The 17,851-nt window shown below is 42.7% G+C and overlaps 1 protein-coding gene across 6 annotated transcripts; it reads left to right on the top strand.

Moving 5' to 3' along the window:
* Nucleotides 1-430: 430 nt before the first annotated feature.
* Np (serine protease notopleural) lies at nt 431-17,028 on the top strand. 6 transcript variants are annotated; one of them, XM_089261336.1, is made up of 10 exons: nt 473-535; nt 2,269-2,335; nt 7,568-7,862; nt 11,522-11,679; nt 11,785-13,411; nt 13,476-14,003; nt 15,336-15,513; nt 15,588-15,740; nt 15,819-16,090; nt 16,182-17,028. In XM_089261336.1, exons 3-10 carry the CDS (start codon nt 7,568-7,570, stop codon nt 16,343-16,345), a joined length of 3,375 nt encoding a protein of 1,124 aa, XP_089117462.1. In that variant the 5' UTR covers nt 473-535; nt 2,269-2,335; the 3' UTR covers nt 16,346-17,028. The 6 variants fall into 6 exon arrangements, with proteins under 6 accessions (XP_089117465.1, XP_089117462.1, XP_089117464.1 ...); XM_089261338.1 differs by having other exon boundaries at nt 490-535; nt 2,269-2,601; XM_089261337.1 differs by lacking the exon at nt 473-535 and adding an exon at nt 1,228-2,127.
* The last annotated feature ends 823 nt before the right edge of the window (nt 17,029-17,851 follow it).

Below are 17,851 nucleotides of genomic sequence, written 5' to 3'. Positions count from 1 at the left end.
CAGGTGAGCCACAATGAGGCATGCTCAGAATTTCTAATGATGCAACTTCCGTTGTGGCAGCCGAACGGCATGGGGCAGCAGTCAGCAGCGTGCGTTATTTATATATATATGTGTGTGTATGTGTTTCGGTAAACAGTTTTATAGAAAATCAAATCAAATAACATAATCAACAGAAGTTTGGCTAATTAACCGCTTGACTCAGCGTGGCTTATCAGGCACAGCTTCTCTGCCTCTCTCTCTCTCTCTCTCTCTCTCTCTCTCTCTCTCTCTCTCTCTTTCTCTCTCTCATACACTCTCTTTCGCTTCTTGTGCTCTTGGCATCCACAACAAATGAATTCCACTTCTTTGTTGCTTGTTTGCCTGCCTCGGCCTGGCTCTGCCTGACGTCGACTTCTGCTGTTGTTTGTTGCTCCTCTTGTCCAAAGCGCTGGACAACTGGGCGCAACTTGTTGCCTGCTTGCGGCTGGCTGGGCCTGCGCTCAGTCGCTGTGAAGCAGCGCCAGTGTCAAGGTCTCTCAAGTTCAAAGCGTTTGTTGTGCGTCGATTGCTTAATTTATAAACAAAACTAAGAATACAAAAGCATAAAAAAAAAAATAATATTCACAATATGAAATGAGCCGCGCTTTAATCAGATAAACCCATGCCAAATGATGTGTTATTAAATGAAATTGATTCAAGTGATTGATTGAACATGATTTATGCATGTTATTGTTGTTGTTGTTGCGGTTAATTAAGCTGCAAATTGGCTAAGTATAAACATAAACAAACTGCTTGAAAACTGCTTAAAAATGCATTAAAATGCCTCTCTCTATGTGTGTGCGTGTGTGTGTGTGCGTGTTTTTTACAGTCATGTACATAATTAGCAACAAGTGCAGCTAAATTGCTAACAACTCTTATCAGCCGCCAGCATAAACAGGTATGCACACACACACACAAACACAAACACAGACAGAGAGAGAGAGAGAGAGAGAGAACTAACAGCAGCATTAATAAAGTTTGACTTTCTTAACCTGAAGACGTGCATAAATTATAACACAAACAATACATACACACACACACAGCGCGTCAGTTAGTTGAACAAAGAATGGCGACAGGCTGTGTGAGCACCATTCATTTGCACCACACACCAAAAAAAAGATATATATACACACATATATATATATTAAAGAAAAAGCCAGCGAGCGACTCCCAAGTTAACAACTGCGCTGCGTTGCTGTTGTTGTTATTGTTGCTGTTGTTGTCGCTGCTTCTTGCTATTTTAATGTGAAAGCGCTGTTAACCCCAAACTTCAGCTGTATGGCCCCGCCGCCCTGCCGCAGCCACAGTCGTCGCATACAAATGCCGCCAATCAGCTGTGGCTGTGGCTGTGACAACAAGAGAGCAGCGAGAGAGTGTGCCAGCATGTGTGTGTGTGTGTCTGTGTGTGTGTGTGACTGTTCATTTGAATAAGCAACAGCTACAGCAGCAACAGTAACAACAACAACAACAACAACAGCCGCCTAGCGTTTGTTGTTCTCACCATTTTGTGAACTGGCCTTAATGGAAACCGTTATGCGCGAAGCTCTAACTAGCGTCGCAGTCGCAGCCGCTGCCGACGCCGGCATCGCCCGGCTACGCATGCGCACATGTTGTGGCTCTCTATATGCGCAAGTGGCCCCCTCTATGGGTGTGTGTGCGTGTGTGTGTGCGTGCGTGTGTGTTGCTTCTATAGCTACTACCAATTTTGCTTTGTCGTTCTTCAGCGCCGTTCGCAGCGCAGTCGCAAAATCTCAGCAACAGCAGCAGCAGCAGCGCAGCGACTGCGACTGCGACGCCAACGCTGCCGTCGGAGTTTGTGTCTTTGGCTTTAGCTGACTTCGACTGGCGTGTGGATCTTTTGTATGCGCGCTTCTCTCCAGACGTGCGCAACTCAACGCGGTCTTTGGCTCCTCTTCGGCATCGAATTGCTTCGCCTTCGGTTACGTCGATTTCGTGTGTGTGAGCGTGTGTATGTGTGTGCGTGCCTGTGTTCGTATCGCGCGCGCGTGTGTGTGTGCGAGTGTGAGTGCGCGTGAGTGTCCGTAGAACTTCAGTTATTGGCCTCAAATTGGCTTGGCCAGTGCGTAGCTGCATAGCGAAAAAGGCAAAGTAAACAAAAGTTACAATCCTTTCACACCACAAAGCCCGGCATCGCGTGAACAAGAGTTTTTTTTCCTCCCCCTTTTCCATATCATATAAATATATATATTAACTTGATATATATATCTTTTCGTGTGCTCAAAACAAAAGGCAGCCTGTGCGAGCGAGGCAACGGAGAGAGAGAGAGCAATCAACGAAAGCACAGAATTCAAGCAGCGTGAGTGTCAAACAAAAGCCAAAAGTGAAGAAACTCATAAAAAAAAATAAAAAATCATATATAAGAAACTAACAAAACAAAGAGCCGTACGAAGAGTTAAGAGCTGAGAGAAACATAATGCCAACAAAAACATAGAATAATAATAACAGTGCGGCATCAAATTAAAAGAAATGACCCCAAAATAGTTGCCAGTGAAGTTTCAACTACAGTAAAAACAAACAAAAAAACCCCAACAACAACAAAGCAACAACCGAAAATACACGCAAGTAAATGCAAAAGATAAAGCAGTAACAACAACAACAAAAAGGCACAAACAAATCTTTAGATACGCATCCGTCAGATACGCGCGCCCCTTTGCTGTATATGTGTGTGTGTGTTAAGTAGCTGCGCCGCACTTTCTACCACGTACAAGTCAATTAGAGACATACACAAACACACACACACAAACAATAGTTGCGCATAACTGCAACTAACTGCAACAGAAGGAGCAGCAGCAGCATCAACTTGCTGCTAAACAAGAGCAGAGCCGCAACAACAAGTTCAAGCGCCTTGATTTTGATCAACGGCCAAAGCCAAACGAGTCCAAAGCAAAAGTTGCCTTGTGCTGCAAATTTTTATTGAAATTCCTCGTAAAAGCAACAACAACCAGAACAACAGCAACAACAATCAATGCAGCAACAGCACCAAGAGCAACAACAACAACAACAGCGGCAAGTGTTTCAATTGCCACAGCAGCCGCAGCCGCAGCAGCAGCATCAGCAGGAGCCAACAAGACACAAGAGCAAAAACTTCTTTTTGGAACTGGTCTGCTAGCTGTTCGTCTTGTTGTTATTGTTGCATCTGTTGTGGCTGTCGCTTGGCTTTGACTTTGGTCTAAAATGCAGAGGCTTCAACGGCTGCGGCCACTGAGCGAACTCCCCCCATTTGTGGCAGCCACAGCAGCGCCTTGAGCATTATTTGCATTTCAGCTTATTCTGGTTTTGCCAGCATGAGACAAGAAGTGCCTGCCTCTTGTAGCAGATGCTGTTGCAACAGCAGCAACAGCATCTTGTGCTGCTCCAGCTCCAGTTACAGCTGCAGCAGAGCAGGCTGCCTCCTGCACGCCCGCCCATCTTAATTATAAGAAATTGCGCTGCAATTGAGAAATTTTGTCGTTTGCAAGTTTGTGCCTTAAGTCTTTTGTTTTGGCCAAGCACATTCAACAAGTGTTTTTCCATTTTGTGCCTCTTTCGACTTGGCTTTCTAGAGCTAACTGAACTAATGAACTCCCGCATCCCGCAGCTAGCAATAGACAGCATACATTATATAGACACACACACACAAACGCACACACACATAGTCGCACACAGACTGACAAACCCATTCAAAATTTCTCCAAAGCCGTTTTTGGTAACCAGCCACAGAAATGAAAGCCAAGTTGAAGGCAGCGTCGCAGCAGCAAAAGTGGACGCACTTCTGGTTTCTGATTATGTGCGCTCGACCAAATATCATATGGCATAATTCTATTGTTCACCTGCTTCCTCTTCTTTCTCTCTTTCATTTAGCCTCTTCTTCTTTTTTGGCTAATTTGATGTGACAATATTGTGCTTTCTGCATGCATTTCACTTTTCTTTTAAACTAATAAAGTTGTCTATATATAAATAGATGTATATGTGTATATGCATATACGTATATTCATATGCTAGCAGAGACAGAGAGAGAGAGGGAAAGAAGAGCTGCCTTATAAAAAAGTACAATTTGTGTGGCTTTCGCTTTTATTTAAGGCAAGTGTTATACACACAAACACACACACACAAATACATACAAATGACTTTTTAATAAAAATTCAAACACACAAAATAAAAGTTCCCAAGAAGAAAAAAATAAATAAATAAAATCAACTTGTAATTTCACTTTTAACATGTCGAGTGGAAATAAACATCAAATTTTTATTTACCCAGGTGGAAATTACTTAATTGTTTTCAGGCAACGCCTACTCAGCCGCTCAGCAGCTCTCCAGCTCAATTCAATAATAAAAAGAAAAAAGAACACACAATCATGCAAATCATCTGTGTGTGACCCACTTTAATGATATTCTCAGCCACTCACGTGTCCGCTCGTCCGCCTGTCCGCCTGTCCATCTGTCTGCCATTCCGACGACTGGTTTATCGACAGTAGCCGCAAAATTCATGTTAATTTGCACATTTCTCGAAATGGAACGCGAATACAATTACACGCATCTGATATCTATATGGCCAAGCCAAGAACGTGACCCAAATACACAAAAAGCCGTTCGTTCGCATAGCGACTAAACAAAAGCCATTTGCCTGTGAGTGTGTGTGTGTGTGTGTGTGTGAGAGAGATGTTTGCTCGGTGATAACTCAAATCATTCATCTTAAATCCCACCAATTTTATTTTGAACTGCAATTATCTGGCGATTCTGACACCTAATTAAAAGCAATCAGCGTTGCGTTCATGCGGATATATTTTATAGCTTCCGTTCTGTTTTTTTCGCTCTCTTTGCATCTCTGTCTGCTCGCTGTGTCTCTTTCTGCATCTCATGGGAAATTGCTTAAATTATATTTAATTGCGCCTAAGACAACGCCCATTAGCGAACCAAATGCCAGCATCAAGAACAAGAGCGCTTTAGGCCAGCCCGAAAGCACAGCTGATGTTCTGAATGTGATTTGGTTTCTGAAATGATACTGAAAGTACGCTTAGGCATAGATCATGAGCCTAAGTTAATAAATACTATATATGGGAATAAATATGAATATGATATATAAGCCATTTAATTTGCAATATTTTTTATAGAAGCAATTTTGTATACTATATGTATTTATATATTTATGTATATATATTCGCTTTCTACAGGGTATATAGACAAGCTTAGAGCCACACTTGAAACAAATGAAATGTACTTTTTTATGCTTGTTGTTTTAGACTTTTATATTTAAGCTAAACAACATTTTATGGCATTATATACACTTTTTTTTGCACAAGCCGCATGCGGTTAAAAAATATATAAAATGCCTTTAAGCTGCGGGCAACGGTTCTGGCCCAATGTCAATGACCGTATTACGCAACGCAGCTCCTAAGAACACGAGCAACAGCAGCAGCAGCAGCAGCAGCAATCGTTGTTGTTGTTGTTGTTCTTGTTGGGTAAAGAAAACGCTCCAAACAAACGCAGCGCGACAGCGAATTGCTCAACGCTGCAGATCGTGACGAGCGTGTGAGCAGATGAGTAACAAAAAGAGAGCAGGATAGAGTGGGAGAGAGACAGAGATAGCGAGGGGCAAACACACAGCTAACTTCTAATGCTGCTGCTGCTGCGGCTACGGCTACGGCTGCTGCTTACGGATCAATGAAAACAACGTCGCCAAAGGCAACAAACACACACACACAGCGTGTGAGCCAAGTGCTGCTCATCAGCAGGTTGGGCCGCCTTCGGTTCGTTACCAATTCCAGTTAGATTCAGTCAACTCATCATCAGCGAGTCTATATTGAGTTACCTCCCCGCCGTGTACATTTCTTCTTTTGTTGCGCTTTCTTTGATTGTTACAGTTTATGTCATCATATCTGTACATTTGTCATGCCTGAAACTTTCTTCAGCAGCAGCAATTCCAGCAGCAGCAACACCAGCAGCATCACCCGTTCATCAATTAGTCGTATCTTGAACTTTAACGCACTGAGAACCAGTTGCAGCATTTGTGAGCACACACTCGTTTGCACTTTGTACAGTTATATAAACGCTTATACAACTTGTAGTTCCCGCTTATGCTGGGCATATACATATGTGGGTATACCAATATGTATATATCGAGCTGCCCATTAGCACGTTGTTGTGCGCTTTCTACGCACACACACACTTTTGCTTTCCATCAGCTACTTTGGGCATGACTAAACACTCGATAACAGCGACAATAGCAACAGCAGCCGCTGAAACAATGTTACCTGCGCAGGTGCTTAAATTACACATACGCATACCTGTCCCTAACCATTTTATTTGCAAGCTTCATTTCAAATTTCTTTTCGCTGTGTTGCTATACAACTTTTTTTCTGCTTTTTTAGCCAAGGGCATTTTCAGTTAGTCACGCTGCACTATTGTTGGGTTTTCTTTGTATTGGTATTTGGTGAAACTCAAGTTGATATATATTGGCATTTGTTTGGTTGGTTTAGGTCTAAGGACTGGTAATTGCAATGTATTTAGTAATCAAATGTATTTAAATTGTAAAATAACTAATTTCATTATATATTAGAGTTGTTTAGTCTTACTTAAGTAAACATGTGTTGGAGGAAAGACTTTGGCATATGATATCCCTCAAGGCTTAAGGCGGCCTGTACGACGCATTTCTCAAAAGATCTATGTCCTTGCCAGATGGGTACAACCGTGTATAACTTTTAAGTGTTGCGTTTGATCAGGCTAACGTAAAAAGTTGCATTAATGTCGCTCTTAAGACATTTTAATAATCTGTAAATTTTCACAAAAACACAATGACGAGGAAGTCAGATTTTGAGATCTTATTCATTCGCATAAAATATTATAATAATTAAAAAGGTGAAGATTGGACACATATGCAGATATACATTCACGAAATGAATCTGAATTTTTTTTTCCTTTTTCGCATATCAAGCATACATTTATCTCTATAAATAATATATATGAATCACTCTCATCAAAATTGCTCAGCATAGTTTATATATAGAAACCTTTAGCTGAAATGATCACACCAATTTCTCTACTAAATCGCTCCAACATCTCCACTCAAATCTAAAATATAAAAGCTCTTCCATCTCCCAAACAAAGTTCTTTTCACACTTATCTACATATATTTTCTCACAATTGTTAGATAACTTCTGAAGCGTAACTTAAGTGCTTTAAGTTGTAGAAAGACTTTCTTTGCTTCTAGACGTTTGTTATTATTTATTCATATTTTTTGTTGTTTTCATTTCAAAAATTTTTTCTTTCCTTTATTTTTTGGTTTTTGCATATGCAAGTCACTCGAAACGAACGACTTTCACCTACATCAAGAGCTTGAGTCATCCACAGAAACTTCTACGCACTTGCTGCCTGAATGTTATTGTTGTTGTTGTTGTTGTTGCTTTTGTTGTATTTCTTGTTATATTTGCCGTGCCCATGACTGAGCGGTAGAAATTCCGTGTTTAGTTTTAATTTGAATACGGATCAGGGCCGTAAAACGTTTCACATTCATTTGCCGCAATGATTCATAAATGTTTATTTTCCATTTGCAGATGGGTGCGTTGCAGCAGCAGCAGCTGACTAACAAATACAGATACCGAGCTAGAGATACCACGACAATGGCAAGCAAAAGTGGAGCAGACGACAACAGCAGCAGCAGCAGCAGCCGCAGCAGCAGCCGCAGCATCTCAACCCAAACCCAGCCCGCATCGATCAACAGCAGAACTGCCACAAATACGCACAGCAGCATCATCGTCATCCTGGCGCTGGGCAGTCTGCTGTTGATGCTGCTGCTGCCGGCGCTGGAGGCGAGCCCCGTTTTTGTGGATAATCCCAGCTTAGCGCAGTGTAAGTAGCAAGATAATTATGAAGCTGTCAAATTGAGCAGCAGCCAGCCAAGTGGCCAGCTTTGGCAGCATTTCACTGGAATCACTCAAGAGACGTGGCGTATAAAGACATCACGCTAGCTGAGGCTGGGGCTGCGGCCGCTCTGTCCGCAGCGCCTGTTGACAGGTTTTCCCCAGAACTCAAGCACTTTCTCTCACGTAGGCTATTAAACAAAAAATCTCTTTACTCGAATACTCTCTTTTCATATTTATGGGGCGCGTTTCTTCGAAACAATGAAATGAAACAAAAGCATATGCAATTTTGTGAAAATTGTACAGCTGAAGATAGGGAATATAAAATTAATTTTACTTAAACTAAAAGATGGGAAGATAGAGAGATATTTGTTAAGGGATTTCTCTATGTAATATAGTGAACAGATCAACGCAAATTCTGAATTTCTTAGATCTACGTCTCTTGACTAGTGAACATATCTATGTAACTTCTTAAATCTACGTCTCTTAAAAAACTATATATTTTTTATTATTTAGTTTTATTTTTTAGTTCAAATAGACAAACAGCTAACAAGTTTTAGTTTTTTAAAGTATTTTTCTACTATTTAAAGGATTTTTTTTTTTTCACAATCCATCAAATAGTACTCCATATAAAGAAAATGTGAATAGCTACATTAGCTAAAGCTTGCCATCTAGAAAGCAGCTTAAGTAGTGTAATCAAAATTTTTGCTTCTATGCCATCAAAATTCACGACTTTGGCACTTTGGAAAAACTAAACCCTGGCATAAAACTTAAGCTTAGCAGCAAGCAGAAGGCTGTTAATGGCCATTGGCCATGCTCATAGTTGCGCTAGAACCAGAATTGGTAGCAACTGAGCGCCATCAGATTTGATTGCCAAAATAAAAAATAAAAAAACGAATGACTGAAGACACAAACTTGTTTTTTTTTTTTTGTGTTTGAGCAAATGGCCAATAGTTTCGGGCTGCTCTCGTGTGTTCGCTGGTCTCTTGTGGCGTCTCAAATGAAAGTAATCAAAATTAATGATGCAGAGCGGCGACAAGCGTTGCGTATTGAGCGTAGCTTAATTGGGTCATAGCCATTAAGAATCAAACTCAGATGCTATTAGCACTTCCTCTTCATAAGACATGTGTTAGCCGCAGCGACAGCTGCCAATTTGCCGCCAACAATGGGCAATGGGCAGTAAGCAGAGCTTGAGGCAGTTACAGCAGCATCACAGTTCACAGATCGCGAGAGTTTTGAAAATAAAACTACCAAACAACACACACACACAGACACCGACACACACACAGACAACTTTCTTGGCTGAGCAAAAGCAAACAGTGAGCCAAAACTGGCAATGCCGGCAAACGGGCAAACGGACAAACGGCCAAACGTCAGCGAGCAAAAGCAATTGAGGTCAACCATCAAAGAATGTTGCCATAAAAATAAGCCAGCAGCGCAGCCGCAAGAAAGCGTGTGCCAGACAACAACAACAACAACAACAACAGCAACAAGCCATTGCCAGTGGCTGCGTCAAGGTGGCAGGCATTTCATTTTTATGACTCGCAATGGACCAAAAGACAATAACAACAACAAACACAATAATAATAAAAAAAAAAAAAGTATATAAATGTATATATATATATCTTATATCTGGCAAGATGCGGCGCAGAAAGCGGAAAGTAAATCGACGCCAAGTGAAAGGGAAATAAATAAAAATATATATAAGAAGAAGAAGAAGGAGAAAAAGCAATGTCAGCCATGAACTCATTCTCAGCGCCTCTAACACTTCGGGCCACGCCTACGCTGAGGTCAGCGCCTGACCCAATTTCAATAGCCGCCACGATCGAGTTGCCCCGCCAAAGAAAATGTGGCTCGTCGTCATTCGCATGCCAAAAACGAATTTCCGACATTGCAATGCGGGTCTGGGCCTCCAGCTCGAGAGGTTTAGCTGGCCCGTTGCTTTTGGCTGCCTCATCGGCTGCTTGGTAGGCTGTTCGTGTCGCTTGGCGAGTGGCTAGCAAAACATATGCTAAGTTGTTGACCCAAAAAGCCACAAAACGAAATGCAAACAGCAGCAGCAGCAGCAGAACCAGGCGAAGAAGCTAAAGAAAAAGCTGAGCCAACGCCAACGCTAACGCCGACGGTGACGGCGACGTCGACGCTAACTGCGCTGCCATGCGTTGTCTATGAAACGTGACAAAGTTTTGACTACAAAAATATATAATCTCATAAATGTATGCGTGTGCGTGTGTGTGTGTGTGTGTATTGGGCCGGCATTTGATTTTTTTTTTCGGTTTTTTGGGTTTTTGTTGAGTTCTTGGCCAGTTCGTGTCTTAAGTCATTTGTTTTGCGCTGCCTCATACAATATATCAGCATTTCGTGTTAATTGCATAACCAATAAAGCTTTGTATACATCAGCTTTACAGTTAAAGTTCAATAAACGCTCAGCGCTGCTCAGGCCGCTGCAGTGCTTCTCGCTTTAACATTGAAATACGAGTAAATCGCGCGAAAATTTATATGCCAACTAACTTGAGCTTAACGCGATGCCAGACATGGTAGCTGCGGCGGCAGCTCGCAAGCTGTGTCGCTTTATTTATGATCGTGTGCGTACTGCAAACAAAAGGTTCTTCACATGGGGCGCCGAGTTCGTTGCTCAAGTCTTTCGTTTCGCCCTCTCTCTCTCACACACACTGTGCCTGCGTGCGTCTTTCTCTTTAAAGTGTCGTCTGCAATTACATAAGTTCAAAGACTGCTGGCTCCATTACAAAATACATGCGACTCGTTGTTCATTCTTAAAGTGGCAATTCATAAATAAATAAAAAGCACCATAATAATAATTATAATAATAATAATAATAACGCTACTGTTGTACATGCTGTTACTATTCTTGTCTGTTGTTGCCTCCTCGCGCCTAGCTGTCGCCCTTCAGCTAAACCTCTGTCTCCCTCTCTCTCTATCTCTCTCTCTCTATTTGCTTTGTTGTTGCCACTTCATTTTCACTTGCTATAACGGCTTGCCTAACGGTAAATGTTTGCCTTAAATTGGCGTACAAATTGATGGCGTTAATCGCCCCAAACAAACGGAAACGGCTTGGAGCATCAGAATAGCAAATAGGAATACAGAGCAGAACGCAAAACGCGCATTTCATTTCATTTTGTCAAGCGAGTCGTACTCTGCACTGAGCGAAATTTATAATTACTTAATAAAACAGAGTTGTTGTCTGTGAAAATTAAACAAGATTTTGCTAGAGTCTGCTGGAGTATATTAGAGATTGTGCTTAAATAAGTTTGTTAAGGTGCATGGGAAATGTTTAATTTAAAATTATATTTAGAGTGAGTGAGAACGAGAGAGAGAGAGAGAGAGAGAGAGAGAGAGAGAGAGAGAATCTCGTATAAATGTAAGCTTTAGAGCTTGTATTAACATAATAGATAAATACATAAATAATTATAATATACACTTGAGTTCATAATGATAGCGATACTACACTACAAATAAAGCATATGTACATACATACACATACAGGTCGCAAGTTCTCAGTTACTTAACTCCTTTCCAAAGAAGAGACAGCGCCAAATATATACATTTATAATCTTTGTATTCTCCACCTCCATATCTCTTCTGATTATCATTCAGTTTATTAATAAACATTTCCCTTTTGCCTTGCAGTTCAATCCGGTCGCAATATACGCCATCTGCCGTGCATAGTGCGCAAATCGGGACGCTCGGGCGTCTGCATGTTTGCCATCGATTGCATCAAGCAGAATGGCACGCACTTGGGCACCTGCATCGATCGCTTCTACTTTGGCTCGTGTTGTGCCATGAAGGTAAGTGCGCAGCTGCAAGCACTATAATTAGCATAATCGACTAACCACACAACAATCTTTCTCACTCTCTGCCCCCTTCTCTCTCTCTCTCTCGCTCCCTCACAGGAGGAGGCTTCGCTGTTTGCGCCGGAGATAAGCGACAATAGCATCGATCAGAATACCATTTCGCATTTCTCTCACGAGTCCACGACGTTGCCCACTAGCACTCTCTTCAAGCTTACCACTGAGAGCAGCACCACGCACCACCACAACTATCAGCAGCAGCAAAATACAGCCAGCGAACTGCTCAAGAATGTAACTCAGAGTTATTTGAGCAGCCTGAAGCCAGTGCGCACCACCAGCACTAGTGCCAGCAGCAGCACCACCAGCAGTGGCAGTACTTCGGGCAGCAGTACAACCCACTCGTTCAGTTCGACGCGTCGGCCCAGCACTCCGCACACCACCCACAAGAACTCGCATTTTGTGGTGCGCACCACAGTTAAACCCATTCAAGAAGCCAAGCTAACAACCACTGTGAAGCCGCATCGTCGTCGCACCACTACCACGCGACCAATGCTAACCACTGGACCAGCTTTGGAGCAGCGCATTGAAACCACCACAGTGCCGAGCAAGTTTGTCACCTTCCAGATTGTGGAGACAACCACGCCATCTGCCACCGAGCCCACCAATCGCTTACCGGAGACAACCACTCGGCGGTACAGCAGGCCCACCGCTGGCAGCAGCAGCAGCAGTAGCAGCAGTAGTTCCACTGCTGCTAAGACAACAAGCCGAACAACAACCACCAGAGCAACAACAACCACAGCTGCACCAACAACGACAACGACGACGACGACAACGACAACAACAACAGCGCGTCCAACCCCACCATTACGCACCACAACGCCCAAACCCCACAAGCCGCAGTCTAGCAGACGCCCAGCGCCTGCCAAGAAGCCGGCAACAACAACAACCGCCGTAAACACAACAACAGCAACGCGCAAGCCAATCGACAACAGCAGCAGCAGCACCACCACCAGCAGCACAGCAACAACACTGCCCGTTCGCAAGCCCGTTAACAGCACCAGCGGCACCCTTGGCACCACCTCAACAGCATCCACATCGAGCACGTCTGCAGCAACAACAACCACCAAGCTGCCCTTGGCGCCCAGGCCGAAGCCAAAGCCAACGGGCGAGATAGTCAAGGTGCCCGTGGTGCTGGCTGATGTGATACCAACAACCACCGGCCCAAAAGTCACGCGCAGACCAATAACAACCACCAGCAGCAGCAGCAGCCACACGACAGCAACAAGAACAACAACGGCGCCCAAAAAGCCAGCGAGCAGCAGCAGCACGACTACAACAGCAACACCCACAACAACAACAACGATAACAACCACGCCCAAGCCCACGCGCCGACATACAACAAAAGCCACCAGCACCACAGCAGCGCCAACAACCACCACAAGAAGAACAACAACAACAACCGCTGCACCGCTGCTCACAACCGAAGCGCCCAAATTGCCAGCAAAACCAACAGCAACAGTTGGCACCACGGCAACAGCAACAGCAGCAAGTGGTGTTAGCACCACCAAAAAACCAGGTCTGATCACCTGGACAGATGTTGAAGCGGAACCCATTACGAATGCAACCATTAGCAGCGATTGGCAGCCAGGACAATCGGCCGGAGATTGGGTGCCGTTGCCCACTTTGTTGCCCGAGTTGTACAACAACAAGACGACGGGCGCTGGCACAGGTAAGTGGTGCAGGTAAAACGTGGCACAAAGCACGATAAAACATGAATCGAACTCTAATTGCAGCAACGCCCAGCGCCACAGACAAGGTGGTTATCTCGGTGGCCACCAGCGTCAGCACCAGCAGCGGTGGCAGCGGCAGCGGTGGCAATTCTGAGTCGGGTCAGAGTCAGGAGGAGATGGAGACAATGGTTACTAGCAAGCCGCATAGAACCACAAAGCCGCCCAGGCCAGCGGCAACAACGCCAGCAACGGCGACAACAACACCAACAGCAACAACCACAACAAGAACAACTGTAACAAGCAAAACCACAGATGCACCACCAACAAGAACAACAGCAGCCCCAGCAACAACAACAACAACGACTACAAGAACACCACCAACAACAACCACAACAAGAACAACAACAACAACGGAACGCTTGGAATTAGTATCCTCAACGTCGTCTTACACAGATTCAAGCAGCGAGTCAAGCGGCAGCAGCACCACAACGGATTACAGCGGCGAGGAGCCGAATACAACGACAATCGATGCAGCTGGCAACACGACCGTAGCGCCTGCCACCGGCTTGGAGGGCGTCGACTACCGGGAAGGTGAGTTCAACATGCATTGCTTCTTCATTGATGCACAGCCAGAGCAAAGAACAAAAATAGGAAAAAGAGCGAAAAAAGGAAGATAATAATATTTCAAGCTAACTAGGCGAAGACTGTATGCTCTAGGTTTTCTATATGGCTATAATATTTATATTTTACTTTGAACGAAATTGCATATAAACAAGGAATATAGATTTCAAATTATGATATCTTAGAGCTTATAGGCTTAGCTATAGGCTATATAGACATATATATTTGACAAAAAAACAGATAAAAATATATATCGTTGAGGATTTTTTATAAATTTATAAAATACATATATACAAATAGGTAAAAGTCTTGTAGAATAAAAGAAAGATTAGAGCTCGTTTCAACTGGCATCCTTATCATGCAAATGAGATGCTCCCATCTTATATACTAGCAAATATACCCCATATTGAAGCGCATAGCTTGTGAACAAATATGAAGAACAAAACGAAACTAGTTTGCTGCAGAGCGCAGAATTCTATTAATACACCAGACTTTGGCCATAAGACAAAGATGCGTGGCCATTAAATTCAATTTGAAGGCTGAACATTGGCCTTGAGTAAGAACTTTATGTCTGACTGAATGATACTCAACTCGACTGTATGTGTGTGTGAGTGTGTGTGTGTGTGTGTGTGTGTGTTGCAGGGATGCTGCTGCACAGGAGCATCATCAGAGTCTCTAGAAAGCAAAGAGCGGCTTTTACTGCCCCAAGAAGAACAACTCATGTCCATGGCAATTTTTACAGCAATAATTTACAATAATGACTGGCGTTGCGGTCATTGTGCCGCCTGGGTCACGTTGTCTGCGCTTATCGTGCCTGCTTAGTCGATTGTCCGATTGCTAGCCCATTCCATGCCCCACGCCACGCCCCTCGCCACTAGCCACTCGCCACTCCTGGAGCCTGTGAGCATCGAAATGAGTCAGGAGTGGTTCTCTGCATGGCTCGTTGGTTGGCTTGAAGCCCGTTGACCGATTTGCGAGAGCAGCTTCGAAATATCTTGATGCACGAAACGAGTCGGCTGCGGCTCATAAAGTAGGCCGTTGACTGTTGGCCAAAGTCAAGGCCTGGCCAAGACAAGAGCAACGCCAAAAGAGTTGGCCAAAGCATATTACATTGCATGCGTCTGGATGACTGAGTGCCTGTTGTAGTGATTAAAATGTTTTAAAGTCTTCACTTTTTTGCCGTTGTTGCTATTGTTGTAGTTGTTGTTGTTATTCTGGCCATTACTTTAATTGTGACCTGCTCGCCTATTAAAATCCCCCAGCATCTCTTCATTATTATTTTGTTTCTTTTTTCGTTTGCAGTCTGCGGCCGTCGCATGTTCCCTGAGCCGCGCATTGTTGGCGGGGCAAACTCTGCCTTCGGCCGCTGGCCATGGCAGATATCCCTGCGCCAATGGCGCACCTCAACCTATCTGCACAAGTGTGGCGCAGCGCTGCTCAACGAGAACTGGGCAATCACCGCCGCGCATTGCGTTGACAAGTAAGTGCCTCTCAAAGTTGACTGATAAAGACGGTTTTTATACGAACCAACCTACGTGGTCTCTGCTCTTTCAGTGTGCCACCCTCTGATTTGCTGTTACGTCTGGGCGAATACGACTTGGCTGAGGAAGAGGAGCCCTATGGCTTCCAGGAGCGACGAGTGCAAATTGTTGCCTCACATCCGCAGTTCGATCCGCGCACCTTCGAATACGACTTGGCGCTGCTCAGGTGAGTGCGAAGATAAAGCAAAGTCTTTAACTAAATTTACTATATTTTTGTTTACTTTCTTTTTCAATTTTCTTTAAGATTCTACGAGCCCGTAGTATTCCAGCCGAACATTATACCCGTCTGTGTGCCCGACAGCGATGAGAACTTTATTGGACAAACGGCCTTTGTCACCGGCTGGGGCCGCCTCTACGAGGATGGCCCACTGCCGAGCGTGCTGCAGGAGGTGGCTGTGCCTGTCATCAACAATACCATCTGTGAGTCCATGTACCGCTCAGCGGGTTACATTGAGCACATACCGCACATATTCATCTGCGCCGGCTGGAAGAAGGGCGGATACGATTCGTGTGAAGGTAAACTTGAGCACACACACATACATACATATACATATTAATGCATATGTGATTTATGGCACCCACTAATTGGATTTCACTCACTTTTCAGGTGACTCTGGTGGCCCCATGGTGCTGCAGCGCGAGTCGGATAAACGCTTTCATCTGGGCGGCGTCATCTCGTGGGGCATCGGCTGTGCGGAGGCTAATCAGCCAGGCGTTTACACGCGCATCTCTGAATTCCGAGACTGGATCAATCAGATTCTACAATTTTAGTCGCATCGTAGTCTTGATCGCTGTATTATGCCTAAATCCTTAGCGAATGCCCAGCAAATCCGCACACGATATCCAAATCGTGAACAGAGTCCTCAACTCAACTCAACTCAACTTAACACAATTCAAACTCGAACTCGTTCTTTGGTTATGGGCACGCACTCCTATCATCCACATCGAGTCTAGCGCATAACCCAAGCAACGATTTCAGTTCAAATTAATTATCATTTTCTGCACCACACTGCACCACAATTGCTACAATTCAAACAACAGACTAAATAGCAGAACTAATCTTAACTTAGGTCCATTTATTACTCTATTCATTTCTGAAAATTACTTTATATTTAACATAACAAAAAAAGACAAGAGTTGACGACTCATTTGAGCACTTTAATTTATTTTCCCTCCCTTTTGCTCTGTATATAATTTTCTAAATTATTGCATAACCATTATTTAGCTCGTAAGTTTATTTAATAGAAATTTGACAAATGGCTCTACTCGATGTAGTGCATTTGATTAGGCGCTTCTTTTTCACGAAGTTTTTTTAATAAAAAATAAATAATAAAAAAAAACACAACAAAAAAACAATTTAGAAAAGAAGCTATTGTAATTTAATTTAATATGCGTATTGTAATTATTTATTTAAAAGCACAACAAATTAATTCAATTAAAATGTTTAAAACAAACTCTACGTCGTTTCATTTTCTCATTGCCAAAAATAAAATAGCTGCATTTCAAATTTCAAACAATAAAAGTTGAAGAACAATATAGAAAATACAGTTGTTTTTGTGGAGCTAAGCATATATAAAAATAAATGGTTTGAAGAGCAGCGATTTTTCTCATAAGCAAAAAATTAACTTTTCCAATCTTATTTTAAATTCAGTTTGCTAAAAACTTATTATTATTTATAATTTGTATTTATAATTTAACAACAAATTAATTTTCATTCAGAATAGCAACAGCGATGTATGTTAGGAAACATTGCCTACTTTTAGGCTCTGCAAGAAAAATGGATTAGCGCCATCTATTGTTCAATTTATTACAAAGCGCTTTCATTACAAAGCAACAGCAAATAATTAATAACTGATTATTATTTCATACTTACGTATTTTTATAATAAAAATATTACGAAAACAATTGTAAATTATGTTCAAATGAATTGAATTTAAAGTCAATATAATTTTGTATACATTATTTTTTATGTTATTTTATGTTTCAGTATTAATTATATACAAACAATATTGGCAAATATGTTTTAATTAATATCGAATTGACTTTAAATTGAATATATTTTTGCATAGTCTTTTCATGATTATCATCTTAAGCTCCTCATCATTTCAAGGTAATTATTGCCTAGTTGAATATGCCTAATGAAGTTCGATTAGAGCCACCTACTGTTTGTTTTACTGGCCAGCTACTGTTTTCATTACACCAGCAATAGAACAGCTGGAAATCTATTATGCAAAGGCATTAATTATGATAAACGGAAGTACAGCATTGAAGAACGAT

Source organism: Drosophila navojoa, chromosome 5 (genome assembly GCF_054131105.1).
Source record: "Drosophila navojoa isolate 15081-1374.11 chromosome 5, UAZ_NAV_1.0, whole genome shotgun sequence".
Lineage (NCBI taxonomy): Eukaryota > Metazoa > Arthropoda > Insecta > Diptera > Drosophilidae > Drosophila > Drosophila navojoa.
The sequence above is the reverse complement of the archived record's forward strand: the minus strand, read 5'-3'. Positions and strand labels throughout refer to the sequence as shown.